Below are 26,387 nucleotides of genomic sequence, written 5' to 3' on the forward strand. Positions count from 1 at the left end.
CAAGGGCATGTACATCTGTTGCAGGCTCCAGCCCTGTCCCTGGTCGGGGCCCTCACTGGAGCTTAGGTATATGTGTCTCTCTCACATGGATGTTTCTCTTTCTCTCCTCCTCCCTCCCACTATCTTTCAAAATCAATGGAAAAATACCCTCCAATGAGGATTAACAAAAAAAAAATAAAATATCCCCACTGAGGAATCTCTAGTTCCAACCAAGCTGAAAACATGTCTGCCAAAGAATTTGCTCTGAATGAGCACCTTATTATCTTACAGTTTCAAGTATACAAAAGAGATTTAAAGTCAGGTATCTTATACATGAGGTTCTCAAAATAGGGAATTCACTTCTCTTTGGTAACAAATTATGAGGAACAGCTCATTGTGCTGTAGAGAAATAGACCAAAAGACATTGTGAAGTCATTTTTCACATACTATCTAATAAAAGAAGATAATATGCAAATTGACCATCACTCCAATACACAAGATGGCCGCCCCCATGTGGACACAAGATGGCCAGCAGGGGAGGGCAGTTGGGAGAGACCAGGCTGGCAGGGGAGGGCAGTTAGGGGCAATCAGACTGGCAGGGGAGCAGTTTGGCATTGATCAGGCTGGCAGGGGAGTGGTTAGGGGCAATCAGGCAGGCAGGCAGGCAAGCGGTTGGGAGCCAGCAGTCCTGTATTGTGAGAGGGATGTCCGACTGTCTCACACACACATACACCCCTGCACGAATTTTGTGCACCGGGCCTCTAGTTCTCTTTATAAGATGAAATGGTTGACAAGGTAGAGCAATGATCTTCTGACATCAGCCAAGCAATTGCTATGCCACAGCAATGTGTTTCTCCAAGTCCAGTTTTTGGTGCAGTGGCTTTGTATATAATAACTTTTTGGTTTTCCAGGTGCTTCACTAAAAATCTTTCTGCTAAGTACCTCACATAATGAAAAGATTTTATGCATGCATTCAGACGCAATGTTGTACCTTAAATTTGGAATTGAATACTGCCCTTTGTCATTTTTGTAGGAGAAAGTATAAATGACAAGCTCAGTTGGCATAAAGTCATTAGTAGATTGCTCCTTTATTTGTTCTTCCAACAGTGCCTCCTAAACTAATTAACATAGAAAACAAAAACTCTAGGCTATATATTGGGAAATTATTTTGTTGAAATATCTTTTTAGCCCCTGCTCTTATTCATAATATTACACGAATCTTGGGATTTTTATGGCTGTCTCTTTTAAGATACATTTTCAGAATCTGTTTAGAGAAGATTTGATGGAATCTATTTTCAGTCTCAGTAGGACAATCCTAATTTGCATCTCCTCATGGGTTGGCATGGCCTAAATTGATCTACACTGACCTGCTTCCTTTTAAATCAATTCAAGGTTTTTCTGTGTGCACACAGAACAATCTACTACCTGTACTTCAGATGCTGCAAAATCAATGCCACGGAAATGTAAGCCATCTGGATAGGTTTTTCAAATAAAAGTGTACTGTATTGTGCTGTTCAAAATTGAGAGGAACAATGAGGGAAAATTAAGAAGCTGGAAGAGATTAACTAATCAACTAGTCAACAACTGTCAGTTGCCTGTGCTACAAAATGCATTTTGTCTTACCTAGTACTAATTATTGCTTTTCCTATCATTTAAAGTAATTATTATAAAATCAATTCAAATAGCATTTTGTTATATTTCTTTTAAGTATATGTAATATTTTGTGCATGATGGACAATTGTTACTCTACTGCAATTGTAACAGGTAATTTCTTTTCTTTTTTTTTTAATTAAATCTTTATTGTTCAGATTACATTTGTTCCTCTTTTTTCCCCCCGATAACTCCCCTTCTCCCAGTTCCCGCCCCACCCTCCGCCCTCACTCCCCACCCACTGTCCTCATCCATAGGTGCACGATTTTTGTCCAGTCTCTTCCCGCATCTCCCACTCCCCTTTCCCCCCCAAGAATAGTCAGTCCATTCCCTTTCTATGTCCCTGATTCATTATCATCACCAGTTCATTCTGTACATCAGATTATTTATTCACTTGATTCTTAGATTCACTTGTTGATAGATGCATGTTTGTTGTTCATAATTTGTATCTTTACCTTTTTCTTCTTCCTCTTCTTAAAGGATACCTTTCAGCATTTCGTATAATACTGGTTTAGTGGTGATGAACTCCTTTAGCTTTTCCTTATCTGTGAAGCTCTTTATCTGACCTTCAATTCTGAATGATAGCTTTGCTGGATAAAGTACTCTTGGTTGTAGGTTCTTGGTATTCATCACTTTGAATATTTCTTGCCATTCCCTTCTGGCCTGCAAAGTTTCTGTTGAGAAATCAGCTGACAGTCGTATGGGTATTCCCTTGTAGGTAATTGAGTCTCTTTCTCTTGCTGCTTTTAAGATTCTCTCTTTGTCTTTTGCTCTTGGCATTTTAATTATTATGTGTCTTGGTGTGGTCCTCTTTGGATTCCTTTTGTTTGGGGTTCTCTGCGCTTCTTGGACCTGTAAGTCCATTTCTTTCACCAGGTGGGGGAAGTTTTCTGTCATTATTTCTTCAAATAGGTTTTCAATATCTTGCTGTCTCTCATCATCTGGCACCCCTATAATTCTGATGTTAGTACGCTTGAAGCTGTCCCAGAGGCTCCTTACACTATCTTCATATTTTCGGATTCTTTTTTCATTTTGCTTTTCCGGTTGGGTGTTTTTTGCTTCTTTTCATTTCAAATCTTTGACTTGATTCTTGCGCTCCTCTGGTCTGCTATTGGGTGTCTGTATAATATTCTTTATTTCAGTCAGTGTATGCTTAATTTCTAGTTGGTTCTTTATCACAGCATCGAGGGTCTTATTAGATTTCGTGAGGCTCTCATCAAGTTTATTGGCAGCTTCTAGCACATTATTGAAAGCCCTCAAAATTGCGTTTTTTAGCTCTATATCCTCCATTTCTGTCATGTTTTTTTGTCTCCGCATTTTTTATGCTTTCTTGGTGCACCCCCTTGTGGTCTTTGTGCGCAGTCTTGTTCTAGTTAAGCCCAGATTGTTGTAGTTAATACTAGAGGGAAAACTTCTGTCCTCTGGAGAGGTGCTAATCTAGCCTTTGCCTGAGGCTATCCGGCAAATGGCTCTGCGCAGGGCTTGGGCGGGGCGGGATCAACAGGGCGGGCGGAGGGAGCAGTTATGGCTGCTCTCAGTCCTGTTCCCAGAGGCTCTGCTTCTCAGAACCCCAGCAACCGCTGCAAACCTCGGAGAGAAAGCTGCCCTCACGTTCCGACTGCTGCCAGACAATCCCGCTTCTCCTGTTTGAGTCTGAGTCCCTAGAGACTCGCCCGGATCCGGAGCTCAGAGTCTGAGACTCCCTCCTGATTGAAAATGACAACCGCGCCCTCAGCCACCAGCCCGCTTTGCGCGCGCACCTCCGCACCTTTGTATTTTCCACACTGTGCCTCCTCTGAGCCTCGGTATGCTGTTGTCTTTCCTTCTAGTTGAAGAGTCTTTCCTCAGCCAGCCTTCCTGTGGTTCTGGGTGATGTCCGTTCCGTCTTTTAGTTGTATTTTTGAAGTGGTTGTTTGCGGCAGCAATCTCTGGTGTTTACCTATGCCGCCATCTTGGTCTCTCTCTAAGCTCTTACTCTGTAACAGGTAATTTCTTAAAGTCAAGATTCTGTAGCCACCTTTACTTTAGAAGTGAGATGTTTAAAAAAAGCATTCTAAACTGAATAAGAGTCTATGGTAGTTTACTTTGCTAGAACATACTGCACTACTTAGCCAGAATCAACAAAAAATAGTAGTTGGAACTTTTCTCAGTATTTTAGATAGAGCTTGTAAACAAATTTCCCTTAAGTAAACTGTTGAACTATCCTATGAAATACAAGCTTAATATGCTAAATGTCCAATCGTCCAGTTGGCCGTTTAACCAATTAAGCATAATATGCTAATGATAATGCTAATGTTGCTCAACCGCTCGCTATGACATGCACTGACCACCAGGGGGCGGACAGTCAACAGGTCAACCAGTCACTATGATGTGCACTGACCACCAGGTGGAAGACAGTTGACAGGTCGACCAGTTGCTATGATGTGCACTGAGCACCAGGGGGCAGATGCTCTGACCAGTAGGTTAGCTTGCTACTGGGGTCCGGCTGATCAAGACTGAGCGAGAAGGGACAGACACGTCCTGAAGCCCTCCTACGGTCCCTCCCTGGCTGGCCAACCTCCTGTGTCCCTTCCCGGCCCTGATTGTGCACCGATGGGGTACCTTAGCCTGGCCTGCACCCTCTCGCAATCCGGGACCCCTCAGGGATGTTGGAGAGCTGGTTTCGGCCCAACAGTGGAATGACTGGTCGCTATGACATGCACTACCACCAGGGGTCAGACGCTCAATGCAGGAGCTCCCCTGTGGGGTGAAGGCCTAAGCCATCAGTCGGATATCCCCCGAGGGCTCCCGGACTGCAAGAGGGCGCAGGCTGGGGTGAGGGACCCCCCGCCAAGTGCACAAATTTCGTGCACAAGGCCTCTAGTAAGGAGATAATGATTGTAATTTTTATCATATTTAGAAAAAGATCCAATACTTGGCAATATATCACATTATTGAGTTTTTAAAATACCAAATGTGTAATGAATGTGGTTCAAAATACCTATAATATTAAATATAAATAATAAATGATATAAGGAAGTTAAAGAGCTGTAAGAGTTCCTAGAAGGCAAAGAAAACTTCCTGCTGGAAGAAATTAGGAAATGTTAATTAATAGTAAGTTACTTAAGTTCAGCTTTAAGGAGGAAATATATTTTGAACAGATTAAAAATTAATTCTATATGTAAGAAACAGTATAAACAAAGTCACTGAAGCAGTGGATTGTGGGAATTTATTGAAAATAGTGAGTATAATAAGATTAAGGCACTGAATAAGAAAGCTGTATATGATAAGGTAAAATATGCCTGCTGTGGCCAGATAATCATGACCCTTGCAAACCAGCTCAAGACTTTGAACTTTTCTTTTTAGGCTATGAAGAACCATCAGAGTATTAGGACTATTGAAACATATATAAAATATAAGGAATCATTCATAACGGCAACACTGAAGAGGCATATTTTTAGGGTTTATTTAACTTCAGGCAAATATGCTAGAGATAAAATAAAAGGGAGTTTCTTGCTCTTAAGGAGTTTTGAGTTTAAAGGAGTTTTGAGTTTAAAGGAAGAGATAGAGGTAAAAATAAAAGGCAAATGAATTATAGTTTGAATGCTTCTCAAATAGAGACAGACACAGGTGTTAAGGAGACAGAGGAGAGAATGATATAGTAGGGCAATTCTAGCTCAAAATATAGGTAAATAATGAATTGTCGGTGGCTTAACCCAGTATTATTTCTTGTTTTATCACAGCCAAAGTGGTGTTCCTTCTCAGTTGGCCTTGTTTTGTCATTCAAGGACCTAGGTGCTTTCATTTTGTAGTTCTACCTTGCCTTAGATCCTCCATATTATTTATATGGGTAAGGATAACCAAGAGGGAGGCATAAATGCCTAACTAATTCAGCTGAGAAAATTCATACTTATTCCATTGATGAGCAGTACTAGGACTGGAAATGCAGTCTCTCTGTGTGTCCAAGACAAATACAGTAGGATTTTGGTGAATACCTTAGATTCTCTGACCCAAGAACACATCTGACTATGGGGTAGGGGTAGGTAGATCCAGAAATGATGGAAAGCACTGGTATTGTACTTGGTTGATTACATCTGGCATTTGTACCAAAATAGAGAACCAGAAAAGAGGCAAATTTTGGAAGGATCCATTAGATCCTTTGTAGTCCTAGAATCTGATACAACACTAAGCACATAGCAGATGCTCCATAGATACTCACTTAATCAATGGTGAATGAAACCAAATTACTTCAGTTTTAGATATATCGATATTTTGGCATTATTAAGATGTTGAGGTAGAGATGTCCACCAAGTAGTTGCAAAGGTAGAAGCAGGATAAGGAGGTAACAGAAACCTCTTAGATAATGGTAGCAATTAAATCCAAGTGATGACAAGATAGAAAGTGACAGCAAGTGGAGAAAACTTTGGGGAAAACCCTATAAATAAAGGAGAAGAAAGTTCAGAGAAGGTACCACCATAGATGGAAGACCTAGAAGAAACTTGTATCTGAAAATAGAGAAACACTCTTAAAAGGGGTGATCAGGCATAGTAAGTGATATTGACATGTGAAGAATAAAGAAACAATCATTTCATTTAACAATTAGGGGTCAAAAACCAGTTACATTTATTTTATTTTATAGATGGTTTTATTTCATTTACTTTTTTCTTTCCAAATATTTATGAACATGAATACTAACAGTAGGTATCAGGAAAGTACAAATTATCTATGATCACATTTCTTTGAGATTATTGCTGTTAAAATTGGCATATTTCCTTCCAGTTACTTTAAATGAATATGGAAATAGTCAATAGAGAATGTAACAGTTGTCAAATGCATCATTTGTCAATATAAAGTTACTTTCTTTGAACCATTTAATGATTTTTGTCTTAAATTCTCTTTTGTTTGAAAATAATATTGTAAGTAACATTTTAATGTTTGTATTTTCCTAGCAAATCATTTTTATTCCTTTTCTCTTTTAAGTTTAATTTTTGTTCCAACAGTCTTTTGTAAGGTACATTTAGTTTAATTTTTTCTTTGGCTTATATGGTATTAATGGCATCTCATTTTATTATTACAATTCCTACGTCTTCTGTCTTTTTCTTTTAAGTGTTATGTATAATTCCTTGCATTTCTTCTATTTAGAATTTGTTATTCTTATTTTTATTTACCCCAATGATTAGAAAGGCATATATATTGTTTTTAATTCTCATGATTACATTTCTAAAAAAATTCTATATGACAAAAAGTATCTAAATAAATAATAAAACATATATTTTGCATAATATCTTTCTTCTGATCATTTATGTACTCCATATAACGAGGAATGTAACACATTTTCAGTTCATTTTTTCATATTTTAAAACTATAATATATATTTTAGATCATATTAAAATGATTTAAATTTATTAAATAAATTACATTTTCTCCTTAAGCAAAATTAAATTTTTATTAATGATGTAACAAATTTAAAACAATTATTTAGACTGAATTTTCATTTAATTTGGTTCAATTTTCATTGCTAGTCTTTGTACAAGTATTGGCTAAATGTTAATTTCCAGAACTACATAACAGTTCATTGGCCTCAAAGAGCTTACAGTCTAATGGCTTTCTCTCAATAGGATTGCTCTTTCTTGTTTTCTATTTTGGTTAGAAGCATCACCAAAGCTTGAATTACCCCCATTCTTAATCTCCTAATGTAAGTACTTTATGGAAAGTATAGAGAAGGAATTTATTTTTAACTATGTGAAAATCTAAAGATTCTTAAGAGCAAATCATTTTTTTAAATTTCATATTGTAGGGGAGAAAACTAAGGGTGATTTTATTTATGTTTACTTATTATTCTCTCAGTATTTGGAGAATTTTACTTTTATCCTTGTAGTTTATTTTTTTAACTTGAGTCTCTGTTTCCTTTTTGAACTGGTACAGAAAATCATTTCCATGTACTTAGGTCATTTTTCAGATCTGTAAATTTTCTGTGGTCATATTTTTAATATTGTTTCTATAAAAATTTTTCTCTAGTTTAATTGGTAATTCTTAGGTTGAATCACATTTTATTTATTCCATTTTAGTTATCTTTCCTTATTTATTTTCATGTTTTACTTTCCTCTAACTTTGGAAATCTTTTTGAATTGGTAATCCAAAACACTGGTTCATTTTAAATAATGTTTTTTCTTATTTTTAAAACTGCTTTTATTATGTATTGATCTTTTACCACAACACTTTATGTTTTCATACCATCCTTCCTCATCTCACATTGTATCTCTAACTTTTCAGCTCCTATTTTATAGATCCTATACCCTATTGAGTGCCAAGTAGTTTTCTGACCTTTCTTTCAGATTCATATGTCTTCTAAAATTGCAGCAAACAATTTTTAAAAGTTTATTTTCTTCTGGATATATGAGATAATGTATAATTCTTCATGCCTATCAATAATTTACAGATTTGTTTGAAAGTTTTCTTCAATTTGCTGTGTACTAAAGAGAGTTCTCTATACTACCGGTGATTGCCAATGGACAGAATTTACACATTGTCTTTGTGTCCCACTCTACACATTTGTATGCCAGTAGAAGCCCCTTTTTAGACCTACAACTGGGTAGCACATTGATGACTGTATTGCCTAATATGGTTTCAATATCTGGCAGGCTTTTATCTAATGTGGCTATGCTGGAATGTGAGGAGGTATTTTTCTATCCATTCTGTCTGGATCTCAGATCTCCAAACAGTGTTATTGGAAAACAGTCTGTTAGAAAAATAGAGCTCTTCTTATCTTTGAGATATTTCTCTTTCCCCCAATATAATTTCATTTGTGGTAAATAACCTCTATAGGATGCAATATAATCTCACCCATCAGTTTCTTCTATTTAATTTTTAATTATTTTTTATGACCTGAAGAAGCTAACTATATATATAGGGGAACTAATATGGGATCATAAAAAGTAGCTCTCCAGGTGCTGCAAAAATTCAGTGCCTGCAATTCTGGTTGGTAAAGACCTTGGGAGCAAACAGTTATAAAGCTAAGACTACCTGCTTTCAAATGAGCCTTTTTCCTATTTCTGTTAGAAGAGTATTGTTGAATCCTCAATTCCACTTTGCAATCCAGTTACAATGACTCCTATATTACTAAAGATTACCACTAGTAAATACAGATTCTGGATTATGTCCCATTTTCAGCATGCTCCATTTATCATATTCCATTCAAGAACATATTATAAATAGACAAGAATGAGAGTATTATTACGGGGATATTGTAAGCCTAGTATAGTGTATTATAATAGCATGAATAATTTTCAGAATTCAGTCCTTAGCTATTATTAATAAGAAATTATTTGTAGTATACCTCACAATTATGGAGAAATGCCAACATGTCAAGAAATTATAGCTTAGAACCTCTGGAATAAAGCACTAGTGGGATATTAATATTTAAACATTCTTAGTAGTTTAGCTTCAAGCCTAAAAATTTGTACTATTATGCTCTTTAACCAGCAAGAGTTGAGTCATTCAAAGGCAGAAAAGAGAGGATAAAACATGGTCTTTTGTATTTCTCCACTTTCCCACCCCCAAATCTGTATAGTTGCTATGGCAATCAATTGCTTCTCTGGTAAGATAACTTCCAATCTTTAATATGTACTGCCAACACTCTGTTTCAATAACTCCTGAAATGGTCCTGCAACTTTCAGTATTTCTTGTTCAATCTGCACAACTGTCAGAGTAATCATTTTGAAACAGAATTCTTATCATACTGTTTTACTGCAAAAATGTTGTATTGAATGAAGGTGAAGTCTTTTTTTTTTTTTTTTTTTTTTTTTTTGCATGCCTCCTACTGGGAATTGAGCCCACAACTCAGGCATGTGACCTGACTGGGAATTGAACCATGACCTCCTGGTTCATGGGTCCACACTCAACCACGGAGCCACACTGGCTTGGGTGAAGGTGCAGTCTTCATATGAAAGAGTCAGATTCAGAGCCCTGACTTTCTGTCTCTGTCACTCCCACTTTCCCCCTTCCCTCCTTTCCCTGAGAGTTAGGGGAGGAGGGGAGGCGGAGAGTGATACTCCCCAGGTAGGAGATCGTCTGATGTCTCTGATGTCAAGAAAAAGTCTGTAGATATGATATTTGGGGGTTCCCCAAGAAAAAGCCTTCACTCTTTGGTAGGAGGCCTCTAAGAGGGCCTCCTGTGACTCCTGCTTCTCAGTATTCATGTTCTTGTATACTTTCTTTTCTTTGAGTATGGGCTGGACTTAGTGATTCACTTCTAATGAATACATACAGCAGAAGTGATAAGATGCCACTTTCAAGATTAGGTTATAAATAGACAGAGGCTTCTCTCTTGTGGACTCTCTCACACTCACTCACTCCGAGCGAAATCAACTGCCATGTTGCTCCAAGAAGAAGTTTCAGTGGCAAGAAACTGATGTCGTTGACCAATAGCCAGCTAGGACTGAGGCTTGCCACTAGTCCTATAAATATGCTAGAAGGTAGATTCTCCCCCTGTTGACTTTTGAGTTGTCTGCAGTCTCTGTCAACACTTGATAGAGATATTATGAACTGCATCAGACTCTATGTAAGCAACAAATACATTTGTTAACTGAGATTACAGCATTTGCTTATTAATAAAATTAGGAGTAAATATCTTGAATAATATAGCTCTTGAGAGAACAAATAGGCTACCACAAATTCCTGGAAATCAGGATGGTATCAGATTCCTCAAAAGCAGGATCAGAAGCAAGAAGATGGTGCAGCCTCAATAAACTGAGGGAAAATAATATTCACTCTAAAATCACAAACATTCTTTGGTATTAATATATTTGGTTAATAATATATTGGGAAAAAGATAAACATTTCATATAAAATTTTAACCGACTTTATTCTGTTTCTTCATTTGGGTAGAGTCCAAATAACAAATGACACCTGAATATTTTACTGCTTCAATTTGTTAAATATGAGCGTAGAATAAAGATAGTTTCAAATTATTTACCATCTACTAGTCTACATATCTGAGGAAGCTTCTTAAGAATATCTTTCTCCAAAGGGAGGGAGAGAGTGTGAAAGAGTGACGGAGTGATGGAGGAGTGTGTGGATGTGTGTGGTGTGTGTGTGCATGAGCTAAGGACAGTTAGATCCTGCAGGTCTTCCAAGGGGCTGCCAAACCAGGCAGTCTTAGATGGCGAAATCCCACTGCCAACGGGGACATTCTGAGGGCAGCCAGTGCGGGCACAGAGACCACGCCATCTTGAAAAACAGAACTGCTTGAGACTAGGATCCTAGCCTCAGCACCACCCACTCTGGTCTCAGACCAGGACCCTGCAGCCACTAGGGACAAAGACCTGTGACCACAGTTGAAGACCCATAGACACCAAGAATCCAGACATCCTGGCAGCAGATTTTTGTGAGTCACAAAGCCCATCCCCCTCCCTGCAGGCTTGCGGCAGTGCCATAGGAACTGCTAAACCCGCCCCTCGCACAGGACCGCAGCTCTGCTACGGGAATTTGAGGCTAGGTGCATGCTCGGACACTGGGAATCTGTTCTCCGCAATGCAATCGGGCAACCAAACCCCACACCCACGCAGGGTGGCAGTGCCACCTGATTTCGATTCTGGACAAGCGCACATGGAAGTCTGTTTTCCACAGCACAGGAGTGGACCTCCTGCCAACACAGTGTGACTATGCAACCTGGTTCCCCAAGCAGACCGGGGACCCTGATTCTCTACATGAGAGGCATCATTAAGCACCAGTGACTTGACTCTGTTTCTCATCACGTGCACCTGGGATCCCTGATTCCCAGTGCATGCACACTAAGAGCCAGTGACTCCAATTCTTGGCACATGCACACACAGGAACCCTGATTCTCGGCGCGAGGCCAGACCAAACAATAGAGACTATGATATTTGATTCTTGGTGCAGGCACAGGGGGACGCTAACTCCTCCTGGCATGTGCTAGGGGACTCTGATTTTGACACATGCCAGAGGGGTCTCTTTTCAGCTCAGCGCAGGCAGGGTCCCTGATTCTAGGTGCGCATATGAGGCCACACTGAGCACTGGTGTCTCTGATCCTGGGTGAGTGTGGCTCCCATCAACCCACAGCAGCCACAAGTCTTGGTGACAAAGCTCTTCAGTGACACTTGGGTGCTGCGAAGCTCCGACTGCACATAGCCCAGGCCCACGCAACTCTACATTTGAACCTTCTGGTGATAGTTAGAATAGGGAGGCAACGAAACAATCTCCAGAGGAAAGAAAATGAGAAATCACCAAGAAAGGAAATAAGTGAAACGGAAGCATGCAACATGACAGAAAAAGAATTGAGTAATGGTCGTATAGTTCATACACTGAATGGATGAGAAAATCAACAACCTATGCAAAAATCAGGAATAAATAAAAAGTGACATAGCTACAATCAAAAACACCATGGACAATTTCAACAGTAGACTAGAAGAAGCAGAGGACTGAATTAGTGAATTAGAAGATAAGGTAGAGAAACAAGCCCAATCTGAACAGCATCTGGACAAAAAAATTAAAAGGCAGGAGGAGAGACTAAGGGAGCTTTGGGACAACACAAAATTAAGTAACATACATATAATAGGGCTGCCAGAAGGACAAGAAGAGCAGCAAGGATTAGAAAATCTATTTGAAGAAATAATGACAGAAAACTTCCCAAATATGGGGAAGAAAAAAGTTACACAAACACAGAGTCCCAAGCAAGATGAATCCCAAAAGACCCACACCAAGACAAGTCATAATTACAATGTCAAATGTTAATGACAAAGAGAGAATCTTAAAGGCTGCAAGAGAGAGACAGAGAGTTACCTACAAAGGATTCCCCATCAGATTATCAAATGATTTCTCAACAGAAACACATCAAGCTAGAAGGGAATGGAAGGAGGTATACAAAGTGATGCAAAGCAAAGGACTGAATCCAAGAATGCTCTATCCAGAAAGGCTATCAATCAAAATTGAAGGGGAAATCAGGAGCTTCACAGACAAAAAAAAGCTAAGGGAGTTTATCACTACCAAGCCAGCAATGCAAGAAATGCTAAAGGGACTGCCGTAAAAAGAAGAAATAGAAAGTGAGGAAGGAACACAGGCATAAAGTACAGAAATGGCTACAAACAAGTAACTATCAATAATGACATTAAATGTAAATGGATTAAATGCTCCAATCAAAAGACATCAAGTGAGTGATGGATAAGAAAACATGACCCATATATATGCTGTCTATAGGAGACCCACCTCAGAACAAGAGACTCACACAGACTGAAAGTGAAGAGATGGAAAAATATCTATCATGCAAATGGAAATGAAAAAAAAAAGCTGGGGTAGCAATACTTATATCTGACAAAATAGATATCAAAGTGAAGACCATAACAAGAGACAAGAAAGGCTACTTCATAATTCTAAAGGGATTATATTGCCAGAGGATATAACTCTGGTAAACATTTATGCACCCAATGCAGGAGCACCCAAATACATAAAAAAACTTCTGGAAGATATCAGGGGAGAGACTGACAACAACACAATCATAGTAGGAGACTTTAATACCCCATTAGCATCACTGGATAAATCCTCTAGACAAAAAATTAGCAAAGGAACATCAAACCTAAACGACTCACTAGATCAGATGGACTTGACATCTTTAGAACATTCCACCCCAAAACTACAGATTATACATTCTTCTCAAGCGCACATGGGACATTTTCAAAGATCGACCACATATTGGGACACAGGCAAAGTCTCTCCAAATTCAAGAGGATTGAAATCATATCAAGAATATGTTTCTCCAAATGAGGAAATAAACCTAAAAAATGGAACATAGTGGGTTCAGAAAACAGTGGTGAGGAGTATTCCCAGGATGACAGGCCTAGTGACAACCAGTTCCAATTGGTGTAAGAAGACACTTAAACTCACCCAGCCGACATGGCTCAATGGTTGAGTATTGACCTATGACCCAGGAGGTTGTGGTTTGATTCCTCGTCAGGGAAAATGCCCAGGTTGCACAACTGATCAATGATTCTCTCTCATCATTGATGTTTCTATCTCTGTCTCCCTCTCCTTCCTCTCTGAAATCAATAAAAATATATATACTTTAAAAAGAAGACACTAAACTCAACACATTCAAAACTAAAGTGGTCACTTGTTCTTTATGCAAATTCAAAAAGCTCTTTGATATATGTACTCACTTAAGACATATGCACCCTTATTCACACTAATACTACTCATCCTTCCAGGTTGTTCAGAGGTGTTCATGTAGCCCTACCTCAGCCTGGAGCACAATATATTTTCTCTTACTTTGTGAAACCATCTCCATTAGTTTCTATAAACTGCCTTTAAAGAAACTTAGCATCCTTTTACTATGTCTTTTGGCATCTTTCAGTCACAGCACAATTCTGTTCTGATAACCACCCAGATTTTTGTCTAAAATGAAACTTATGAAAAAACCTCAGACTCTAAGGCAGGGGTCCTCAAACTACGGCCCGCGGGCCACATGCAAATACAAATATTGTATTTGTTCCTGTTTTGTTTTTTTACTTCAAAATAAGGTATGTGCAGTGTGCATAGGAATTTGTTCATAGTTTTTTTTTAAACTATAGTCCGGCCCTCCAACGGTCTGAGGGACAGTGAACTGGCCCCCTGTTTAAAAAGTTTGAGGACCCCTGCTCTAAGGACTAAATTTATTTAGGGGATTGTGGATAAACTGAAACAGAAGATGCATCAGCAATGCTATGGTGGCAGAGAACTATCCTCGGCCTAACATTGCAAAATTTTATGTCTGAAATGTAGGAATAATTGTTTCAGTGGAACATCCCATTGGAAATTTTGACTCAGTGAAATGAAAAGAAATTAAAATTCAAAATGCCTTGACTTTGTGTTCCTTAGTTGCCTCTGTAAGGTCTAGTCAATGTGAAAGTGACACCTGAAACTTTCTAATAGGTACTGTATATGGAAACTACCAGATCAATAGTCTGGCTGGCAAAGAAAAGCAAGACTGAAACTGTAGCAGATGATGTCTGGGAAAGAGCCCCTGGGACAAGATCACTGGGAATAGTAGAAGTCAAGTACCCTGCAGTTTCCCTTGAGTGGCAGTTCTTCATGCCAAGCAGAAACAGGATCACTACTCAGGCTTTAGATGTTGGAGGGGTGAGAGCAGAACAATTTTTAACTCTCACTGAAAGGACTAAATCTATAGAATGTTTTATAATGCAAGAACTACAAAACAAAGGCAAATTTTAAATAGGTACAAGATATTAACGTGAGATCAAGTAATGGTAATAGTAATAGTCAAGTTGAGAACAAGCTATTACTTTATTAACCTACCCTTAAAAATATCCAAGAAGATTTATTTTTTTGTTTTTATTTAAATTCTTTATTGTTTAAAGTGTTACATGAGTTTCCTTTTCCCCCCACTGATCTCTTCCCAGCCACCCCCACCTCCAAGGACATGCCCTCACCCTGCTACTGTCTGTGTCCATTGGTTATGCTCATATACATGCATACAAGTCCTTTGGTTGATATATTACCCCCTCACTCCCCACCTTCCCACATATGTTGGACAGTCTGTTCGATGCTTCTATGTCTCTGGTTCTATTTTTGTTCATCAGTTTATGTTGTTCATTATATTCCACAGATGAGTGAGATCATGTGATATTTATCTTTCTCTGACTGGCTTATTTCGCTTAGCATAATTAGCATTATGTTGTTAGTTTTTTAACTTTGGAAAACTTTGTTGTAAATATCCATATTTTAATTTTGTCTCTTACATAAATCTATAATCTTGAGGTTCTCTGATTTAGGCAAGGAAATTATGGTGAAAGAAAACAAGAATAGTGTTCAAAGAAAAGACATATGATTTGCTACTTGAATGAATCAGCTTTATAAAATAGAAAATCAACATTATTTGAGATGAAAAATCTGTCATTTATGTGTCCAGAAAATCATTTATTTTTAATCCTTCTGCTTTAAAGATGAGTAAAAGATTAAATATTAGCAGGTGGGGTTTTGAGTATGAAAGTTATGATTAAACTAGTGGCCTGGTACATGAAATTCATGCACATTAAAAGGGGACTAATTAGAGAAAATATTTTAATATTGCTATTTGCCCTTTCTATATAATAGAAGTGTCAGAGGTGAAAGAAAATTAGTAAAATGTATATGAAAATCTTCCTCCTGTCAGAGTCTGGGGCACGCTGTGAGACCCAGAGTCAAGGCCCCACCCACCTGCAGCGCCTCAAAATTGTGCAAGAGCTAGACCAAGCTGGCCCCACCCCCATTGGGCAAGATCCAGACCCGGCCGGCCCCACCCTTGTCAAGACCCGCCAGGCAGAGGGTGCAGCCTCAGGTCCCCTGTCAAACCCGCTGGGCAGGGGGCATGGCCTGAGGTCCCCCAGCCCGGGCCAGGGGTTATGCCTTGAGGTCCCCTGTCAAGCCCCACTGGTGGGAAACATGGCCTGAGATCCCCCGTCAAGCCCTTCTGGGTGGGAGGCGCACCTTGAGGTCCCCTGTCAAGCCCTGCTGGGCAGGGGGGCCACAGACTCAGGGCCCCCGTTAAGCCCTGCTGGGAGGGGGGAGCAGCCTCAGGTACCCCATCAAGCCCCACCTGGTGGGGGGTGCAGCCTCAGGTCTCCTGGCCCAGCACTTGGGCATGGGGCACACCTTGAGGTCCCCCTTCAAGCCCTGCCAGGCAGGGGGTGCGGCCTCAGGTCCCCTGGCCCAATGCCAGGGTGGGGAGTGTGGTCTGAGGTCCCCCGCCCTGGCACCTGCAGCCTGAGGTCCGCCGTCAAGCCCTGCCAAGCTTGGGGCACAGCCTGAGGTCCCCTATCAAGTCCTGCTGGGCAGGGGGCATGGCCTGAGGTCCCCCAGCCTGGTGCTAGAGCAGGGGCATGGCCTGAGGTCTCCTGGCAGGATGGGGGGCACAGCCTCAGGTCCCCTGTCCCAGCCCAGCACCACACAGCCTCAGGTCCCTGCTGATTGCTTGTTAAGGTTCATTATGGGAACTCGGCCTTCACTGTGGGTACAGCCATCTTGTGTTACAGAAACCCCACCTCTGCTGTGGGTGCAGCCATCCTGTGTTACAGAAACTCCACCTCCACTGTGGGTGCCACCATCTTTGTGATGGTGTGATGGTCAATTTGCATATTCCCTCTTTATTAGATAGGATGTGTCTCTAAGGATTGGAAAACTTTCAGTTTCCAGAAAGATCCATGGTTCCTAAAAGTACTGAATTAAAATGGAATTAGGGAAAATGGTACTGAAATATAATTGGATGGTAAACTTAAGATCTAATTTTGTTTCTGACTTAATTTAAGTTGTTATCAGCTTAAAATAGACTGTTATATCAATAAGATCTTTTATATAAGCACCATAGTAACCACAAAGCAAAAACCTAAAGTAAATACACAAAAGATAATGAGAAGTGAGTTAAACCCATCAATAATTACTTTAAATGTTAATGGACTAAATTTTCCAATCAAAAACTACGGAGTGGCTGAATGCATTAAAAAAACATGACTCAACTCTATGGTGCCTACAAGAGACTCACTTCAGTTCTAAGAACACAAAGAAACTCAAAGTAAAGGTATGGAAAAGATGTTCCATGCAAGTAGAAACAGAGAGCAAGAATAGCACCATACTGCTCTAACCAGTTTGGCTCAGTGGATAGAGCATCGGCTTGCAGACTGAAAGGTCCCAGGTTCGATTCTGGTCAAGGGCATGTACCTTGGTTGCGGGCAGTAGGGGGTGTGCAGGAGGCAGCTGATCAATGTTTCTCTCTCATCGATGTTTCTAACTCTCTATCCCTCTCCCTTTCTCTCTGTAAAAAGTCAATAAAATATATTTAAAAAAAAAGAATAGCGCCATACTTACCTTGGACAAAATAGACTTCAACTCAAAAACTATTATATAATGACAAAGGATTCAATTAATCAAGAGGTATAACAATTATCTATAATAATAAAAGCATAATATGCTAACTAGACCGGACATCCTTCCAGATGACCTTCCAGACAAAGCTGGGGCTGAGAGGGAAGCCCAGGTCATGGGTGCAAGAGGGAAGCTGGTGCCAGCAGCCGGGGAAAGGAAGGCCTACTCTTGCACAAATTTTGTGCATCGGGCCTCTAGTAAATATATATGCACCAAACTTTGGAGCACCAAATTATATTAAGCAAATATTAACTGATCTGAAGGGAGAAACAGACAATATTATAAAAATAGTAGAGGACACTAATACTCCACTTTCAACGATGGATAGATTATCTAGACAGAAAAATAAAAATGAAACATTGAACTTGAATATACTTTAGACTAACTGACCTAATATATTTAACATTTTACCCGAAAGTAGCAGAACATATATTGTTCTTAAGTGAACATGGAACATTCTCCAGGATAGGTCATACTAGTATTATAGGTCATGAACCAAGTGTAAGCAAATTTAAAATTACTGGAATCATACCAAGTATCTTTTCCAACCAAACTGTTATAAAACTATAAATTATTAACAGGAGAAAAACTGGAAAATCATAAATATGTAGATATTAAACAATATTCTTCTGAACAACCAATGAGTCAAAAAATCAAAGAGAATATCAAAAATATCTTGAAATAAATGAAAATGGAAACATAACATACCAAACTTATAGGATGCAGCAAAGACCGTTCTAAGAGGGACATTTAGAGTAACAAATGCCTATATCAAGAAAAAAGAAAGATCTCAAATAAACAAACATTATACCTCAAGGTACTATAACGAGTAAACCATATAAGACTAAAATTAGCAGAAGGAAGGAAGCAACAAAGTTAGGAGCAGAAATAAATGAAACAGACTAGAAAACAATTGAAGAAATCCATAAAACTAAAAGAAAGTAACCAAATTTGACAAACCTTTAGCTAGACTTTCCAAGATAAAAAGAGAGAAGACTAAAATAAAATAAAATTAAATAAAATAAAAGATATTACAACCAATACCACAAAAAGACAAAAGAACATGAGACCACTGTGAACAATTATATGCCAACAGATTAAATAAAGTAGGAGAAATGAATAAATTTCTAGAGCTATGATACAATCTACAATGACTGAATCATAAAAAAATAAAAAATCTGAACAGACCAATAACAAGTAAGACCAAATCAGTCATCAAAAACCTCCCAACCAAGACAATCCCAGGATCAAATAACTTGATTAATTCTATCAGACATTTAAATAATTAATGCCAGTCCTTCTGAAACTGTTTCAAAAAATCAAACAGGAGAGAATGCTAGTATTCTCCTGATACCAAAGCCAGACAAATATTTTGAAATTTAGCAACTTTTATTTTAAAAATAATCCCATCTGAGGTGTTATTCTTAAATGACTGGATGACCCCACAATAGAGGCATCCAAGTCAGAATAATTTAAAGAAGACCTTGAATTGTCTCTGTTTTGCTATGGCTTCCTCTAAATTCTTTTGATGGTGATAAATCTCCAAAATTTACAGGGAATTCATACAACTTAACTAAAGGAAGGTAAATAATCTAATAAAAAAATGGGCAAAGGACCTAAATAGATTAGTTTTGAAAGAGGACATACAGAAGGCCAAGAGACATATGAAAACATGCTCAACTAATCACTAATCATCCGAGAGATGCAAATCAAAACAACAATGAGGTACCACCTCACACCTGTCAGAATGGCTATCATCAACAAATGACAAGTGCTGGCAAGGATGCAGAGAAAATTCCCACTGCTGGTGGGAATGCAGACTGGTGCAGCCACTGTGGAAAACAGTACGGAATTTCCTCAAAAATTTTAAAATGGAACTCCTATTCGACCCAGTAATTCCACTTCTAGGAATTTATCCCAATAAATCAGTAACACCAATCAGAAAGGATATATGTACCCCAATGTTCATAACAGCACATCTGCAATAGCTAAGATTTGGAAACAGCCTAAGTGCCCATCAGCAAATGAGTGGATTAAAAAACATTTGGTACATCTATACAATAGAATACTATGCTGTTGTAAAAAAAGAAGGAACTCTTACCATTTGCAACAGCATGGGTGGACCTGGAGAACATTATGCTAAGCAAAATAAGCCAGTCAGAGAAAGATAAATATCACATGATCTCACTCATTTGGGGAATATAATGAACAACATAAACTGATGAACAAAAATAGATCCAGAGACATGGAAGCATTGAATAGACCGTCCAACCTCAGAGGGAAGGCGGGGGTGAGGGGGTGTAAGAGACCAACTAAAGGACTTGTATGCATGCATATAAGCATAACCCATGAACATAAACAGTAGGGGGATGAGGGCATGTGCTGGGGGGTGGGAATAGCTGGGGAGAGGTCAATGGGGGAAAAAGGAGACTTATGTAATACTTTAAACAATAAAGAATTAAAAAAAGAATAATGCACCTGAAATTTGTTCAGTATTTGCTCCATCAAAAGTGTTTTATATCTTATTTCTTTTTAATATTTATAAAATAAAAATAAAGCCAATATAATTTTTATATTAAAGAAAAACAGGAATAGAGGGATTAAATAATACAAGGTGGCAGAACCATATGCTTAACCATTTTCCTATATTTTTCTGTTTATATCATTGAATGTTTGTCTCTCTTATGCCTCAGGTTGTCTTGTATTATCGTTATCTATGAATCTTCCTTTTCAAGTACAAATTATTCAACTGAAATAACTAGAAATCACAGATGCACAAGCATACCCACCTAACCTTTCCATTTTAAAGGCTTTCTAATATATTATTATACATCTCTTTAACTTAAATTTAAACCTTTATAATTCAAGAAGGAATTTGAGGCAAGTTACTTGAATATTTTTAACCTTTAAATAATTATACTATTCTATCTTATTCCTTTTTCACAGTATTTAGCACATTTCTTTGAATATCAGAAGTGCTCAAATTTTGTTAAATATAGTTAGTCTGTGTCAGCCCCCAGATGTCCCCAAATTCCCCAGCATTCTAAAATTATATTTTCTTCTAATATTTTAATAGGAAGACTAGAGTTCCTATTCAGCATGCAGTGGAAAGCTCACTGCTCTTCTGCCCCACAATATTTCTGAATCTTATGGCTTGGGAGAGGGCTCCATATATTTTCTCTGGTCACCAGCCACTTGAGTTGAACTCCTGCTATTAGTTCCACTCTGTGACTTGTCTCCTGAGATTGCCATTCCCTTGCTATACTGGACATTGCTCTACTGACATAAGTGTGTTTTGCGGTAGACTCTTACCAATGTCACAACTTTCATTTATACATTCCATAATTCACTAAACATGCAAACATTTATCGAGTGTTTGCACTATATTGGGAACTGATAAGACAATGATAAGTAAACCATCTGCACAATCATGTAGCTCATATTCTAACCAGGAAATCTAAAACTCACACAGGCACACAGATAAATTTAAAATTACAATTAAGATAAGTATGAAGGAAAGGCCCATGGTGGATTGAGAGCTATGGTAGTGGATTTGAACTGAGAGCTGAAGGATAAATAGACATTAACCAGCCCTGTGCAGAGATAAGAGGGGGAGAAGAGGGTAAGACATGGTGGATGCAGGGATTCGAAAGAAGAGGTCTAAGTCCAGGTAAGAATGATGGTTTAAATCAGGGAAATGATGGTGAAGATGAAGATAAAGGAAATACTTGAGAAGCATTTAGTACAGTGTAAAGAAGGACAACCTGGTTATATGAGGGAACCCTACAGTATCAAAAATATAGAGCTCCCTATATATAGAGCAACTTGAAAAAATGCATGTAGACATACATTATAGTCATAAAAATTTATCAGACTGGTTTGAATTTGGAAATTTTTCACCAGTTATGTCACTGATTAGGTTCTTGCCTAATAGCTTTATTTTTTAAACCCACTTTTTCTCCTACAAAGCCATATTCTCTATCACCATTTTGTTGCTTTACCTATTTCTGGACTCACAATAATTACTTCAAAATATCTAAAATAATACAATTATTATGTGAACAGTTTGACAATAAATCTCCAATAGCTTAGTCCCCACTTTGCACTGCCAACACTTTCATTGAGCTGTTGCTAAGCTGTCTGCCACAGTTCCACTCTTAGTATTACGAAGAGATAGGAGCAATACTGAAGTCACATCACTGTTTTGTGTGTGTGTGTGTGTGTGTGTGTGTGTGTGTGTGTGTGTGTGTGTTTAGTATGCCTTAGTTCAAATTCTTAGGCTTAAACTTCCACCAGAATATTCAAGGTCATGGGGCTATGTATGGTGAGGCACACGTTCACCTCCCCATTGATCACAGTCGACTTCAACCATCCTTTAGCCTTTCATATCCTTACATCTCATTTTCTACTGACAAGCTATAGTACGTACATCTCCTAGGAGAAGACTGCGTGCTTATTCTATATGTCATACCCTATCCTCAAAAATGTCAGTTTTAATAACCCCAAATGGCTTACCAAAACTAAGAGCTAATAATATAGTAGACTGTACAGAATTAAGTACTTGATGTTAACAATGTAGAATCAAAATGCTTAATAATGAATTATGACTTTCAAAGTTATATATTCCTGGGAGAAGGAATATCTATACCTAATATTGCATCTGTTCTTATGCTCTTTTGAAGGGAACATCCTTCTGTAATAGACGTCCCCCTGTTTTCAAATCCAGATTTCTTCACCAAGAGAGATGAAGAATTGACAAGAATCATTGACCATTATGTAAGATTGACTTTCTTAAACTACTTGCAAAAGTTTTGCTTTTTAAAGGTATTTTTAATTAGAATGTGTAGTTCTGAGACTTTAATATTAACATGTGGAACTTAAAAGTAGAGCCATGATTGGGCATTGCTAAACTTAATTACATCTCACTGTACTATCTATACATATCAGAGCCTTCACTGGGCTACAGAAAATTGGCCTCTGTCATTTTAAAATACTAGCCTTATCCTGTTTCCTGAATTAGATTTTTTAAACAAGAATCTGATATTGAACACTGAACACTGTTTTTTCTACAGTATAGTTTTAAAAATGGAACAAAAATCTTTTGACTCAATTTTCAGTGACCATTCTTTGCCCTTGAAATATTAGAAAGACTTTAATCACTTTGTTCATGGTATGATTTAACAAACTGGCAACACAAGGCTATTCACTTAAGAAACTTTAATCCATTGAGCTTATTTAGTTGATCATTTCTTGCTAAATCATTTTATGATTGCTCTTTTGTTTTAGGAGTCATTTATATCATTTACTGAATAGACAATCTTTACCATATTGTATGCTCTTGCCTCCCTTGCCAAATATTAATTGACCATAAAGGCGTGGGTTTATTTCTAGGCTCACTATTCTGTTCAATTCATATATATGTCTGTTCTTATGCCAGTATCATGATGTTTTGATTACTATGGCTTATAGTATAGTTTCATACCAGGTAGCATGAATCCTCCAACTTTGTTCTTTTGTCTCAGAATTGCTGTGGCTATTCAGGATCTTTTGTGGTTCTATATAAATTTTGGGGACATTTGTTCTAGTTCTGTGAAATATGCCATTGGTATTTGATAGGAATTGTGCTGAATCTATAAATGCTTTTGGTAGTATGGACATTTTAATGATGTTAATTCTTATTTGTGGATGCTTCCACTGATTTATATTTCTAAAATTTTTTTTCTTCAGTGTTTTATAATTTTCCAAGTGCAGGTCTTTTACATCCTTGGTTAAATTTATTCCTAAGTATTTTTTGATACAGTAGTAAATAGGATCATTTTCTTAGTTTCCCTTTCTGATAGTTCATTTTTGTGTATACCAATAAAACCAATTTATGGATATTTATTTTATATCCTACAGCTTTACTGAGTTTATCAGTTCTAGTAGTTTTTTGATGGAATCTTTAGGGTTCTCTCCCATGATTAATTTTTTACATTTTATTTAATTAGTGATCTTTTGAGAAATGATAAGGGATTATTTCATTTTCTGATCCCATTGAGTTATAATTTTTCTTATAGCTAATATTTAAACTACTCTAGCAATAGCTACAAGTACTAGGACTTGGAAACAGAATGATGCCCTGGAAACACAAAATGAAAGCTGTAGTATTATATTTTTATTCAATAATGAAAGTTTTGCTAAACCAGTATATCACATGTACAGGGTAGTATAAAAAATTCCTAATGGTTTATAAATATGGCATCTATATTTTACCAGTCACTCAACTGAATTATCTAGAATAGATTACAAGAGACAGCAAATTGTCAAGGTTTATATACACATATATATTATGTAGTTTTAATAACACAACAAACATCTTTTTACTCAGTTTTCAGTTGCTATTCTTTATTGTTGAAAGAATAGAAATACTTTAATCACTTTGTGATTAAACTCATCTGCCTGGTGCTAGTTGAAGAGATAGAGGACATTATTTTGAACGATAGAGAGGAGGCTAGGAAAAGAAGGCTAAGAAATGGACCCTAAAAAGTATCATTTTTTCCTCTTTTCAAAGGCATAAGCATTATATAAGCAATCACCCACCACGAATCTGTTTGGAATGTAGCTATAGAAGGGTAAAGGAATCTTTTCTGAAAATAAGTTGGATGTTTGATAGAATCCAAATTGTTTGATATGTGGGTAGCCTAATCAAATAGTAGTACAAACTACAAAGTATTAACCTGGAAAGGTTTATGGAAGTTTCTTGAATATCATATTTAACAAAGTCTTCATGTATATGCCATTTCCTCTCAGGAAGCTATAGCAGTACTGCTTTGTACGTTACATTTTACACTTTACAAAACGTCCTTACATTAGCTACTTTAACTTTCACAACAACCAGTAAAATAATTCCCAGTAAGAATGGTGGTTTACATTTCAGTTATTTTACCAAGGTTTTAAACTTAGTAAATGATTGGTGTACACACAAAACCAAATCTTTGGACTTCAAATCTTTCTTTTTAACTCTCCCTCATTGCTCATTTTCTGGTTTATAATCCCTAACCTGAATGGAAGTGGGGATGGGGAGGTAGTATCTGTAGGATTGATAAGAAAGAAAAACACAGCTACATAGTAGCCATAGATCAGCATTTATCATCTGATTAATTTCATTTTTTGACCTCACAGGTAATAGTATCACAATTTCTGCCTTTCACTTTAATTTGGTTTTTCTTTTTGTTTTTCTTTGGCTTGATTTTTTGCTTTATGATTCCATGATTTCATGTAAATACCAATATTGATGAAGAAAGGAAATTCATTTGGTATATAGAAATATAAACCCTATTATCTTTTCTTATTCTTAAAAATGTTAAGAGGGAATTCTTCTTTGTGTGTGTGGGACTTGTACACTTTCTGATAGATAGCGTACATATTTTTTCCAGTGTGGTAGAGTATAAATTCCTGAAGAATATCTGTGAGAAAACCTAAGAGGATAATTGAATATATAAATTTGCATTTTGAGAAGTTAATTTTTTAATCATATGTAAATGACACCTTTTCTCTGTAACAGTGGGAGAAAGAGCTACAGATCCGACAGAAAGAAGATGCAATATGTGAGGCCAAAGAACGTAAAGAAAAAGAGTTAGAGGAAAAAAAACACTTCAAAGAAATTATGAAGAGAAGAGAAGAGAAATTACACAAGCAAACCAAACCTTACGAGCTTCCTCCTAGGACTGAAGTAATTTCATTAGAAGGGAAAATAACCTCCCCAAATTGAGATCCATGTGCCAGAAATTCATTGCATAAAAGAGACCAAGATAGCTACATGTTAGGAAAACGTTCTTCTAATTAACTGGAAACCATCTCTTAGAAAGGAATTGTTATCCTGGTACATGCTTTGTAATAGTCACATCTTAGTTCTCAATTAACAGCTTTTAATCACATTTGAGTGAAGTGATTTTACCAATTAAACATTTTCAAGAATACAGCTAGACTTTTCCCAATTGACTCTTATCTTGTGATCATACAGCATACTTAATCAATGATTCTTAGAGTATTGATATTCATTGGACAGTTAGATGGAAATAAATTGCAAATTTTTAATGAGTCGCATATAAGAATTATTTCTTGAAAAAAGAATGAGCATTAATTAATTGATACTCCTATAGTAATTATTATTCAAATAAAAGAAGTAAGAGACCTGCTTGGATTTGTATTGCATAGTCAATTTTTGCCAAATCAAACCATATGTCAGACACTGCAATTTGATAAATAACTGTTTATAAGCAAATCTGAATGGCCCAGTCATCTCAGAATGAGTTGAACCTTAACATATACCACAGCAGACTCTTGAGACAGTGGTTTTACTTTGTCAGATGTATTTATGAGAATGGATTTGGATGGTCCTGGAAGGTACAATTGCACTTACTGATTATCCAATCAGGAGTCATCTTTACAATGTCAGTTCACTTCATCTGATGTTCTCAGCCTATGGGTAAGAGTAATGAGATGGGGTTCCTGTGATGCCTTATACTCTTTTTCTGAAAAATGTAGATAAAAACCAACTTTAATTTTGCATAGGTGGCTTGATGATACTTAAGAGACAGGTGCTTTATCAGAGATATCAAACTCAAATGACTACCCGGTCAGGAAGGTAATATAAAATAGTGACAAGGGCTACAGAAAACCGGGCTATAGAAAACCTATTCTACCCCAAGAAAGTTCCCACCATTCAGCTGTACTTGTGCTGTATGTCCAGTATTGTGGGATCATCCAGTCTTTTAAGAACATCTCAGATGGGACTAAATTTTAAAATGTTGGCAAGCAACTAAAAATTCATAAAATTTTAGTTTAAATTTGACAAATAGACCACAAGTTGTTACCTACAAAAGAATATACAT

The 26,387-nt window shown here is 37.5% G+C and overlaps 1 protein-coding gene across 1 annotated transcript in view; it reads left to right on the forward strand.

The window, feature by feature from the left end:
• Positions 1 to 25,511, forward strand: part of TMEM232 (transmembrane protein 232) — a gene marked incomplete at its 5' end in the record, with an annotated part of 170,514 nt that extends 145,003 nt beyond the window's left edge. Inside the window, 2 exons of the mRNA XM_023756316.1 lie at positions 22,197 to 22,290; positions 25,058 to 25,511. Coding sequence (XP_023612084.1) covers positions 22,197 to 22,290; positions 25,058 to 25,264 — 301 coding nt within the window. The remainder of the gene's footprint in view (positions 1 to 22,196; positions 22,291 to 25,057) is intronic.
• Positions 25,512 to 26,387: the final 876 nt, after the last annotated feature.

This window comes from Myotis lucifugus, unplaced genomic scaffold, assembly GCF_000147115.1.
Source record: "Myotis lucifugus unplaced genomic scaffold, Myoluc2.0 scaffold_0, whole genome shotgun sequence".
Lineage (NCBI taxonomy): Eukaryota > Metazoa > Chordata > Mammalia > Chiroptera > Vespertilionidae > Myotis > Myotis lucifugus.